At 45.1% G+C, this 11,571-nt stretch overlaps 3 protein-coding genes across 3 annotated transcripts; 1 reads left to right on the plus strand and 2 right to left on the minus strand.

Annotated features, from left to right (window-relative positions):
• Window positions 1-907: 907 nt before the first annotated feature.
• Window positions 908-3,227, plus strand: LOC109828110. Its single transcript, XM_020395149.1, has 6 exons — window positions 908-982; window positions 1,085-1,336; window positions 1,416-1,517; window positions 1,605-1,739; window positions 1,835-2,074; window positions 2,958-3,227. The coding sequence occupies exons 1-6, from the start codon at window positions 908-910 to the stop codon at window positions 3,225-3,227; spliced, it is 1,074 nt and encodes a 357-aa protein (XP_020250738.1).
• A 6,081-nt stretch (window positions 3,228-9,308) lies between these two features.
• LOC109828111 (UDP-glucose flavonoid 3-O-glucosyltransferase 7-like) lies at window positions 9,309-9,761 on the minus strand. The gene has a single exon (XM_020395150.1). It carries the CDS (start codon window positions 9,759-9,761, stop codon window positions 9,309-9,311), a length of 453 nt encoding a protein of 150 aa, XP_020250739.1.
• A 25-nt stretch (window positions 9,762-9,786) lies between these two features.
• Window positions 9,787-10,786, minus strand: LOC109828112 (anthocyanin 3'-O-beta-glucosyltransferase-like). The gene has a single exon (XM_020395151.1). It carries the CDS (start codon window positions 10,747-10,749, stop codon window positions 9,787-9,789), a length of 963 nt encoding a protein of 320 aa, XP_020250740.1. The 5' UTR covers window positions 10,750-10,786.
• Between the last annotated feature and the right edge of the window lie 785 nt (window positions 10,787-11,571).

Raw genomic sequence — 11,571 nt, forward strand, 5'->3', positions numbered from 1 at the left:
TTCTCGTGGGTTTTGGAGGAAAGTTGAACTATGAGATCATGAAACTAACCATATCCACCATAACACCATGCTTCATTAGTGACTCTTCCACCATCTCCAGTCATTGATGCTTGGAGAAATTCACTCTTTAAGGAGCATCATAAATTTTCATTGGGAGAGACACATCGTATGCCGATTTTTCAGAAAAAGTCCCCTTTGATGTTGCCTCACAACTTGTGAAATTAACATATGATTCCTATTTCCTTCTATCTTAATCCTCCCAACTGAAGGTCACAGAGCTCTTGTTCTAGCAAACGATAAATTTAAAGAAAGGCAAACTTATAATAGTATATTATTAAATAAACCATACCAGAGCACGAAATGCACAACTTAAGTGACTCTGCCCTGGATTGGAAAATATAAGCTCTTTTGAATATTTAGTGCCAACATTCCACAAGAAAATAAGATGAAAACACAGTGATGGAACCTGACTGTATTCGTTTGAGGTCCGAAAATATTAGGAGACAAAAGATCTATTAAAGTTGAACAACATGTTTTTTCTTTAGCCAGGCATCTCATCAGTAATTACCTACTTTCATGATCATAAATATGCAAAATCACAACAGGTTTTTTCTTTAGCTACATATCTGAATCACAGCACAAAGAGTTTTCTGAAACCAATTGAGCTCTCCAATTTCTCCATCCTACGCACAACTTTATAACATGCATTATACAACTTCAAAACTTTGATGCAGGTTTGCCACGGACGTCCAAGAAGGTTCGATCTTCAAATAAAGCCAATCGATTAATGCCCGATCCTAAGAAGAATGAACCAGCATTCCCCTTGCACTTTGATGAGTACTTCCGTGTTACGGGCCCTAATGCTGAGAGATTTGGACAGTATGTGGGGCAAAAGAGCCGCTAATACATGGACTTCCCACTTTATAAGAACTGGGGCCCGGATCATGAGCGTTCGTTTGATAAGTTTTTTCTCCAAGCCAAGGTTTGAATACAATTTTAATCTATTTCTGTCATTGCAAAACTAGCAAGATCTTATTCAATATTCACGTAAAGTGTTTAATGTATTTTTTTGTTAAATATGCAGAAAGATTATGAGTTTTTGCCTGTAGATCCTTATTGTCCTCTTAATATTCCTGCTATACATCGAGGCGTGAAGATAAAGATGCAGGAGAGAGTCCGAGGCAATCGAAATCAGGTAAAGAAGGAGTGTTATGAACTGTGGCTGGAGACTCCCCAAGAGAAAAGAGATGATCTTTTCAAGACAGAGGTGTTCGAAGGGATCGATAAAAGATGGTGGGACGACCTCTGCAAGTTATTTTCTTCTAATAGGAAGCAGGTATATGGTTAACAAATAATTCAATGATTGGCATGTGCTTATTTTTGGATCACAATCTAAATCTTACATTTTTGTGCAGGCGGAGGCAAAAAGAAATAAAGATAATCGGGAGTCAAAGAAGCGAGGTCGAGCAACCTATACGGGTGGCTCGAGGAGTATGGTTCGGGCAAAAGAGAGAGTGGTAAAATTAATCTTAAGAGTTTTAAAAATGCATTTATTAATTTATGATATGATATCTTATACAAATTTATGTTTTGGTGAATTACAGAGAGCTCGCATCGAAGAATCGGGTGGCAGTTCAAGTGCATTAAAGGAGTATTTAGGTACCCATGCGACTTTAGTCGATCCAGGAGCTGATACATATTCATGTACATATCCCGACACCCAAACTCAAGAGTATTGTGTAAGTGTTATGCTTTTGACTAATTGAAATTTTTTTCTTGAATATGCTTATAATAATATTGTTGACTTAATATTTGAATACTTTATGTGGTGTAGGCTCGGGTGATCGAAAAGGCCAAATCATTAGGGGTCGATCGAGAACCCAAATCTACTGCAATGACCACAGTCTTAGATGATGTACATGGAGGGCATCATGGTGGTTATGAGAGAGGTTTGGGTCACGGTGTCACTAGATTTTATTTGAAGACTTCCTCCACTCCGACCTTCGCTACTCCTCCTGATGTGCTTCGTGAGATGGCGGAGCTTAAGGCCAAGATGGAACGACTAACCCAGCTTGTACGTATATATGGTTAATTTAATATAAATTTATTTTCAATTCAGTTGGTTAATTAAATTAAAAGGAATAAATTTTGAAGAGAGTACATGATAATAACAATGTATTTAATTTAGGAAGCTGATTTCAGAAGTTTATTTCTCACATTGCAAGATAGTTTATCATATATAAAACTCACAATTATCTTCAAAAGGGAAGTGAAACTGATCCTAAAAGTATAATGTAATATATCTGACTTTTATATCCATAACTATGATTCAATCCGTGTAAATTAATAAGTCCTGAGTTTAGCGGAAACTTAGCATCACGTGGGCCTTAAAAGTACTAGATCCCAACATCCTTGTTTAATACGCAAATCCATAGAAGGGCAATGATTTTACAGGCTGATATACCTTCAGTTTTCTGCAACATTCTTTATTTTCACAGTAAAAGGGAATAGCTAAAGTTATTTCAATTCAGACGTAGAGGAAAGCATACTACTAACTGCAAGATTTTAGTCAAAATTGATTGTAGATAGAAGAAACATGAGAGTCCATTACTCCAGTTACTGTTAGCCAACTTTAGTGTTTACGCCTTGGATTTGTGATTCACTCTTGAAACTAAAGACTAAAATCAACTGGATGCTTTAGTCGAGGCATACGCGTACATGGAAGAGTACAAGATTAATAAGAGGAGACGTTAATGTAATTATGCCGAGCAAACTAGTATTCGAAAGATAACGGGTAACGTAAATGGAACATTCAGTAGAGTGTGGCACCTGCTAAATTCTGATAGAAATCCGCAATGGGCTATGAAAATCAGTACCATGTTTTCATATGTGGATAACAAATTTGTGTGAGATTCATCTGAACGTGCCCTCTAAATATCATTACTTATACTTTACAGGTTAATTATCATACCGCTCATCCACCTTCTGCTCAGCCTTCTCCTGGTGCTCAGGGTTCGGCTGGTGCTCAGGGTTCAGCTTCTGCTCAGCCTTCTCCAGATGCTCATGGTTCTACTTCTGCTGCTCAGCATTCTCCTCAGGATATTTCAACACAAAATCATATTACAAGTCGACTGGGGGGCTTGATAAGGGGCTTAACGCAGGAGGATTACGGCGAGGACGACGTCCGCAAGGCTTTTGTTGATTTTCTTCAATTTAGTCAGCAGTGACTTGCACTTTTTAGATATTTGAGACATTGTATTTTGGATATTCTTTATGTTTGTGATTTAATTAGTTTAAAAAGTACTACTCGCTTTTCATTTTAGTAAATTTTTTGTTTTGGCTTATAATTGCGTATGGTAGTGTTAGGATCTTGAATTCATTTTATGACATTTATGTTTTTGGTTGTATAATTGCATGGGAATATTGCTATAAACAGGTTGATTAATATTGCTATGAGCAGGTTGATAATGTGCACAAATAGTGCACGTTTTTGTACAGGTGTAAACATTCTGCACCAACGGTTGAAACCGTTGGTGCAAACAACTTGCACCAACAGTTTCAACCGTTGGTGCAGAATGTTGCACCAACGGTTGGAACCGTTGGTGCAAGTTGTTTGCACCAACGGTTTTAACCGTTGTTGTAGAATGTTGCACCAACGGTTGGAACCGTTGGGGCATTTTTTTTTTTTTTTTACTAATTTAAATTTAAAAAATATCAGCACCAACGGTTTGAACCGTTGGTGCTGATAAAACAACCGTTGGGGCAAACTTTTCCCCAACGCAAATTGTCACGACGGGTTATTTTCTTGCCCCAACGGTTCAGTGGAGATGCCACTAACTTATTGATGGCTGATAATTTGTTTAGTTCGATGGTTGTAATTTTGTCATTGAATGCAAATTAGAAGTTAATGTAATTCATGAAGTGGCATGGTGAGTGTAATTCATCGATGCATGCTTGACCAAGGGGAATCAAGAGGTCATCACAATATGACATAATATTAGAAATAATAATTAATTTTGATATAAGGAAAACATCTCCAACAATTAACAACCCGGTACAGATTGTTGGCTTTGAGAATAGGATCGGCCTGAATCAGATCTGAAACTGATTTGAGAAAATCTGGAAATACTGTAGCAACCGAACCTGGCAGATTTCTTGAGACTGAACTGCAGCAAAGACAGGAGATGTTCTGCAGGAAACTTTTCTAAGTTTCTGCCCCTGTTGATGAACCCGAACAATTGTTGATGGAGAGACTGCAGGGAGAAAACAGAACCTGCACTTGTTTACAAAGAAAACCGAACCTGGGAACTTTTCTTTGGGACCGAACACAAAAGAAAACCTGTAGACAGAGAGAGGAGAGAACCAACAAGAGCAGGAAATTATTCTGAAGTTTTTATTCACGTTCTTAAAACCATATAGGTTGTTTACATATATATAAGGACTAAGATTACAACTCTAATCTTATCCAATAACTAGAGAACTATCTACTAACTAGTATTCTATTCTAACTAGAATTCTCTATTCTAACTAGGACTGATTAACAACTCACATTCTCCCCCTTAATCTGGACTAGACTCTAAGTCCCTTACTCCTAGAAGCTCCCGCATCTCGATGAACTTCACCCTTGCTAGTGCCTTCGTGAGAATATCCGCTCGCTGCTCGCTCGTGCTCACGAACTCCACTTTAATCTGTCCTCGCTCAACACACTCACGAAGAAGTGAAAACGTGTGTCGATATGCTTGCTTCTTCCATGGAAAACTGGATTCTTCATCAAGGCAATCGCTGACTTGTTGTCGACGAAGAGTGTGACCGGCTTGGGCTCACTCCCAATCACCTCGCTGATTAAACTCCTTAACCACAAGCCTTGGCACGCTGCTGCAGTTGCCGCCATAAATTCTTCCTCGCAGAATGATAATGCCACTGTCTTCTGCTTCTGTGATGTCCAAGTGACCAAACTGTCACCTAGATAAAATGCCATGCCGCCTGTGCTGCGCCTGTCATCAACATCTCCCGCAAGATCACTGTCAGTGAATCCCACCAACTCTTCATTGCCTCGACCTCGTTTGTACACCAATCCGTAGGACATAGTACCCTTCACGTACCTCAAAATATGCTTGACAACCTGTCGATGCAAAACTGTAGGGTGCTCCATGTACCTACTCACAATCCCCACGGCATATGTGATATCGGGTCGGGTGTGAGTTAGATACCTTAAGCATCCGATAATTCGTCTATACTCCGTCACGTCCATCGGTGTTCCTTCAGAATCCTTTCCAAGCTTTAGCTTTGCTTCCATAGGATATTGTGTCGAGTTGCAATCCATCATGCCGAACTGACCCAAAACCTTCTTCGCATAGGCCGCCTGCCTTAGTGCAATACAATCATCTCGCTGATCCACCTCGATGCCAAGAGTGCATCTTGCAAATCCGATGCCCTTCATGCACTTGTCGAGGCGCGTGTTCCATGCCCGAGGTGCTTGGCGTAGACCGTAGAGTGCCTTTGAAAGCTTGTAGACCTTGTGCTCCTGATTCTTCACAACGAACCCTTCAGGTTGAACCACATAAACTTCTTCCTGGAGATCACCATTTAGGAATGCCGACTTCACATCCAGATGGTGCACCTCCCACCCATTCTGTGCTGATATGGCGAGGATTATTCTGATGGTATCAAGCCTCGCCACAGGTGCAAACACCTCATCAAAGTCCACGCCTTGCTGCTGGACGTACCCTTTTGCTACAAGTCTTGCTTTGTGCTTGAGAATGTTGCCTTCATTGTCCTTCTTCAGCTTGTATACCCATTTGAGACCAATGGGTTTGGAACCCCGCGGTAACTCCGTGAGTATCCAAGTCTTGTTCTTCTCGATGGCCTCCATCTCCTTCTCCATCGCTGTCCTCCATTCTTGATCTGATGCAGCCTCGAGATAGTTCGCAGGTTCTTCAGAGATCAGGAACAACTCCTCTACTGGGAGATCAACCACCTCCGTTTCCGCATAGATGTCTGCGAGGGATCGATAGCGTACGGGAGTCAACACAGCAGCTTCAGGGGGTCCGGACAGCTCCAATGCAATGGGGCTTTCTGTGACTGCTGCAGTTCCTGAACCTGCGAGGGTTTGTGGACTGTTTCGGCCAGCTGCAGTGCCAGAAGCCGGAGCATCCTCGGTCTGTAGCAGCACCCTGCTGCAAACTGGTTCGGCCAGCAGCAGTGCCAGCAGCCGCGGGTGTTCGTCCTGCAGCAGTGCCAGCAGCAGCAGCTCCTGTAGGAGCTGTTCGATGTGCCGGCTGTCCAGGCTCGTCTCCGGTCATCTCCGCTGCGGTATGGGCTCCTGCAGGGGCTGTTCGGCCTGCAGCAGCAGCAGCAGGTATTCGGACAGCAGCAGCCCCTGTTCGGGCTGCAGTTTGTCCAGCTTGGACGGCTGGAAATTCGCCGACCGTTGCATTCTCCTCTTCCGCTGTGAACTCCGTCCAGTTAGGTGATCTTTCGACTCCATCGGCGCTCCATTCCCACTCTTTTCCTTCCTCAAACGCGACATCCCTGCTGACACGTATCTTATCGTCGAGTTTCTTGTGCGAAGGACCTGCAATCTTCACATGCGCCATACATCCAAAAACTCTCAAGTGTTCTAGGTGGGGTTTCTTACCAAACCAAGCTTCGTAGGGAGTGTGATCGTACAACGCCTTGGTTGGTAGTCGGTTGAGGATGTACACCGCGTGCCTAACCGCTTCGCCCCACATGGTTCCAGGCATATGCATGCTCTTAAGTAGGCTCCTCGCCATGTCCATCACCGTGCGATTACGCCTCTCCACTACACCGTTTTGCTGCGGGGTGTACGGTGCAGTGAGATGACGCTTGATGCCGTAGTCTTCACAAAACTTGGTGAACTCCTTTGACAAGAACTCGCCACCACGATCCGTCCTCAATGTCTTCACCTTGTGGTCACATGCATTCTCAACCTCTGTTTTGAACTTCTTGAAGGTTTCACAAGCTTGACTCTTGGCCTTCAACATGTATACCCACATCCATCGACTGAAATCATCAACGATAAGGAGGAAGTAGTTGTTCCCAGCAAGCGTAGATGGGGTGATAGGACCACATAGATCAGCATGTAGTAACTCCAGCGGCTTCTGAGCTCTGAAATTTGAGCATGCCATAACCAAGCTGGATCGTTAATGTTCGCCATCAAACACGCCGGCTTGCAAGTCTTTAATTCTATCCTGTACAATCGGTTAGATGAACGTTTCACCCTCATCAAGAGAGCACCGTTCCTATCAAACACCCTCAGGAACTCACCAGAAATCACAACGTTGCTTCCATCTTCAGTCATCTGACCAAGGCTAATAATGTTAGATTTCAAACTTGGAATATAATATACCTCAGGTAGTAGCCTTTGATCGCCGTTGTTGCACTGAAAGAGGATAGAGCCTTTCCCCTTGATCTCTACCGCGGATCCATCACCAAACTTGACGGTTCCCTTGATGTTCTCGTCGAGCTCCTTGAACTTGTCTCGGTGGCCGGTCATGTGATTGCTAGCTCCGTTGTCAAGGTACCAAATGTTGTTGTCAACATGTGCCTCCCCCGCTGTAAGTAAATCCGGCACCACCTTCTCCTCATTAAGCAAAATAGCACTTGACGATTCCTCTAACATAGCCATCATCAAGGTTGGCTCCTCGTCATATGCACGGGTGAGATGAGCCTCCTGTTCATGGTTGCGGCGTTGCTTGTGACACTCCGACTGAAAGTGCCCGTATACTCCGCAATTGAAGCATTTGATGTTGGATTTGTCTCGACCACCGCTTGTGCTACTCTCCCCCTCCTGGCGAGCTGCACCTCCATGGCCGAAACCACCTCCTGGACGTCCTCCTCTGCCGCCGAAGCCGCCTCGGCCTGCCTGGCCGCCGTGCTCCCCTCCGCGGCCTGCCTGGGTAGCGTGGTGCTGCTGCCCGCTGCCGTGGTGCTGCTGTCCGCCTCGGCCTCTTTGGCCACGCCCTCGTCCGCGACCGGCTCCTCGACCGCGACCTCGTCCGCTACCATCATTGGTTGTAGGTGTTGAGAGGAAGCCTCCGCCGTTCTTCTTGCTCCTTGCTTGCCACTCCGCATGCGTCAACAATAGGTGATCGTCGACGTTGTTTCGAAAAACACGTGCCCTCTCCTCGTGGGCTTTGAGACGCCCGATCGCCTCCTCGAGTGTCATGTCGTCGATGTCCCCGAACTGTTCAATCGTGGAGACGATAGTAAGGAATCTCTCCGGTACCGCCCGAAGTAGCTTTCTGACGACGTAGTTCTCCTCCATCTCGCCGCCTAAAGCCCGGATCTTGTTGACGACTCCTGTCAACTTCGTCGAAAAATCGTCGACGTTGTCATTCTCCTTCATCCGGAGAAGTTCGAACTCGGACTTCAAGGTCTGCACCTTCGCGTTCCTCACACGATCTGCTCCTAGGTGCATAGTTTTCAACGTCTCCCATGCCTCTTTTGCCGTTTGCTTCTCTGCGATCACCATCAAAGTCTCTTTAGGAATCCCCTGGTAGATGGCCGCCAACGCCATCTGATCCTTCCTGTGTTCCACGGACGCGCCTGCCGCGGGTTCAATGGCATCCTACACGTCTTGAGCCTTGTGTAATTCATCGATGCATGCTTGACCAAGGGGAATCAAGAGGTCATCACAATATGACATAATATTAGAAATAATAATTAATTTTGATATAAGGAAAACATCTCCAACAATTAACAACCCGATACCACTTGTTGGCTTTGAGAATAGGATCGGCCTGAATCAGATCTGAAACTGATTTGAGAAAATCTGGAAATACTGTAGCAACCGAACCTGGCAGATTTCTTGAGACTGAACTGCAGCAAAGACATGAGATGTTCTGCAGGAAACTTTTCTAAGTTTCTGCCCCTGTTGATGAACCCGAAGAATTGTTGATGGAGAGACTGCAGGGAGAAAACAGAACCTGCACTTGTTTACAAAGAAAACCGAACCTGGGAACTTTTCTTTGGGACCGAACACAAAAGAAAACCTGTAGACAGAGAGAGGAGAGAACCAACAGGAGCAGGAAATTATTCTGAAGTTTTTATTCACGTTCTTAAAACCATATAGGTTGTTTACATATATATAAGGACTAAGATTACAACTCTAATCTTATCCAATAACTAGAGAACTATCTACTAACTAGTATTCTATTCTAACTAGAATTCTATCCACTAACTAGGATTCAAACTACCAATCCGGACTGATTAACAACTCACACAGATTACCAATGAAAAGTGAAACCAAGTCACCGCAATCTACACTAATCCGACTACGGTCTTATTTAGTTAGCATGCTCGTGTTCCTTTTTCATCTGGAGTTCCTTTGTCGCCATAAGCTCACCGATCAAACAGTCGAAATCATTCCGCGACCCTCCGCCCTTCGCCACCGCACAACACGCCATCTTTGCCAACTCCTTCACCCTCGATCTCACCGCCCCACCTTCGCCGCCCATGAATCGGAACACCACCTTCTCGATCACCTCCGCGGGCACCACCACCCTCTCCTTATCCATCGTGCTCCTACGACGCGCTACGAACTCTAACCCCTCCCTCCCAACACCTTCCACCACCAGCCTCTCGTTCATGTACTGCTCAAACACCAGCGGCCACGTCAACAACGGCACCCCTGCAGTCGCCACTGACTCCAGCACCGCGTTCCATCCGCATTGTGTCATGAATCCTCCGACGGCCTTGTGGGCCAGTATCGCCGTCTGTGGGGCCCATCCCCTCACCATCAACCCCCTCCCCTCCACCCTCTTTTCACAACCGTTCGGGATCCACTCCTCCCCGGTAACCGTACCGTCCTTCAATCCCCTTACCACCCATAAAAACTCCTTCCCGGACTTCTCCAGTCCCGAGGCAATTTCCGCCAGTTGTTGCTTGGTAAAGTTGCACCAACTCCCGAAACAAACATACACGACGGAGCCGTCTCGTTTTCCGCCCCGCCACCGCCGCCTTCTTTCCGCCGGCTCTTGCTGCTGCGAGCGCAACGGGACCCACAAACCACGCCTTTCGACACACCGTCCTCCGGTACTCCTCGCAGAACTCTGGCTCCATCTCGCAGAACGTATTTACCACAACACCGAAGCTCTCCGCGTTTGCTGCCTTCATCCTCGCCCAGTGGTGGGTGAGCTGCGTCGGCTTCCGCACGAACCACGGAAGCTCCGATCTAGGCATTGTAATTTGCTTCTCACCCGGGAGGTTGGGGATTGTGATGGCCTCGTCGGAGGTGTCCTCTGTGTCATATAAGCGAGCTCGATGGAGGGCATCCATGACTCGCTGAGGGAACACGCCGATGACGTGGAAGATGACGTTGGGGATGCCGAGCTCGCTAGCGAGCGAAGACATCCACGAGAACGAGATGTCGGAGACTACGGCGTCCGGGCTGTGGAGGCGGAGGAGGGTCTCGATCGGGTCGCGGGAGAAGTCAGCGGCAGTGCACATCTTGTAGATGTCGGCATAGGGGATGGAGGAGACGTTCTCTTGGCCAGGGAGGAGACCGGATTCGGCAGAGGGGAAGGGGAAAAGAAGGAGCTTGATGCGTTGGCCATAGCTGTCGATGGTCGGCTGGAGGAGCGAGGCGTTGGCCGCCGTGATTAGGAGGGTGGTTTCGATGTCAGGTCGAGTGGAGAAGAGGAAGGCGAGGTCGAGGAAAGGGAGCATGTGGCCGGTGGCGTAGAAGGGGATGAAGAAGACTTTGAGCTTGGGTGCACTGGAAGCCATGGATTGAGTGAGGATGGTACAAGAAGAGATTTGTTAACTTTGTTTTGTACTATTTCTTCGAAGTGTTCGCATGCCGTATGACTACAGTTCAGCTAGTAAGATGAGAATCTAATCAAGTGGTAATATATAAAGTTTATGTTTATCTTAGTGTTGAAAAGCCCATGAATGTACCTAACAAGATCTAGCCGAATTGATAAGTTGTCTATGAGTAGTACTCCAGATTGAGCGCTGCGGAAGCCAAACAACCAAACCAATATGCTATGAGAAATCAAATCAAACGAACATCGAGAGAAGGGCAAACGAACCAAATCAAATGCCACAAAAACAAACAACCAATTTTAACGTGGTTCGACAAGTTGCCTACGTCCACGGAGTAAGAAGAGGATAGGGTTTTTCACTAATAAAGAAGAGTAAAAACTGAGATTAAAAATCACTCAAACTTACCAATTAATCTCACCAACAAATCTCTAATTCTCTCCAAACAAAACCCTAACCAATAGCTCAGAAAATACATCTTTTATGTGCTCCAAATATCCCTAATTTTCTTCTCAATTCTCTCTTCCAATTGTTCTATATATATATAAAAACCCTAAAATCATAAACATACTAGGAATTCTAAAATAAAAAAAATAGATTAGGAATTCTAATAACATGTTACCAAAATAAATTAGGAAACATATTAGGAACCTGCTATCCAACAATTCTCCACATCGGCGAAGTTTTTCCAAAATTGAGCTGACACTAATACCAACCAAACGTCTTACTTGTTGTGTCTAGTACAAAGTGAAAGAAATCCACGACAACGGACTCAATCCACAACAA

This window comes from Asparagus officinalis, unplaced genomic scaffold (genome assembly GCF_001876935.1).
Source record: "Asparagus officinalis unplaced genomic scaffold, Aspof.V1 AsparagusV1_Un731, whole genome shotgun sequence".
NCBI classification, from domain to species: domain Eukaryota; kingdom Viridiplantae; phylum Streptophyta; class Magnoliopsida; order Asparagales; family Asparagaceae; genus Asparagus; species Asparagus officinalis.

Excerpts from the sequence above, each read along its gene's own strand:
- LOC109828112 (XM_020395151.1), bottom strand. The coding sequence starts at position 10,749 with ATGGCTTCCAGTGCACCCAAGCTCAAAGTCTTCTTCATCCCCTTCTAC.
- LOC109828110 (XM_020395149.1), top strand. The coding sequence starts at position 908 with ATGGACTTCCCACTTTATAAGAACTGGGGCCCGGATCATGAGCGTTCG. Across the intron at positions 1,337-1,415 it reads TTTCTTCTAATAGGAAGCAG|GCGGAGGCAAAAAGAAATAA; the intron begins GTATATGGTTAA and ends ATTTTTGTGCAG. Across the intron at positions 1,740-1,834 it reads CCCAAACTCAAGAGTATTGT|GCTCGGGTGATCGAAAAGGC; the intron begins GTAAGTGTTATG and ends TATGTGGTGTAG.
- LOC109828111 (XM_020395150.1), bottom strand. The coding sequence starts at position 9,761 with ATGGTGAGGGGATGGGCCCCACAGACGGCGATACTGGCCCACAAGGCC.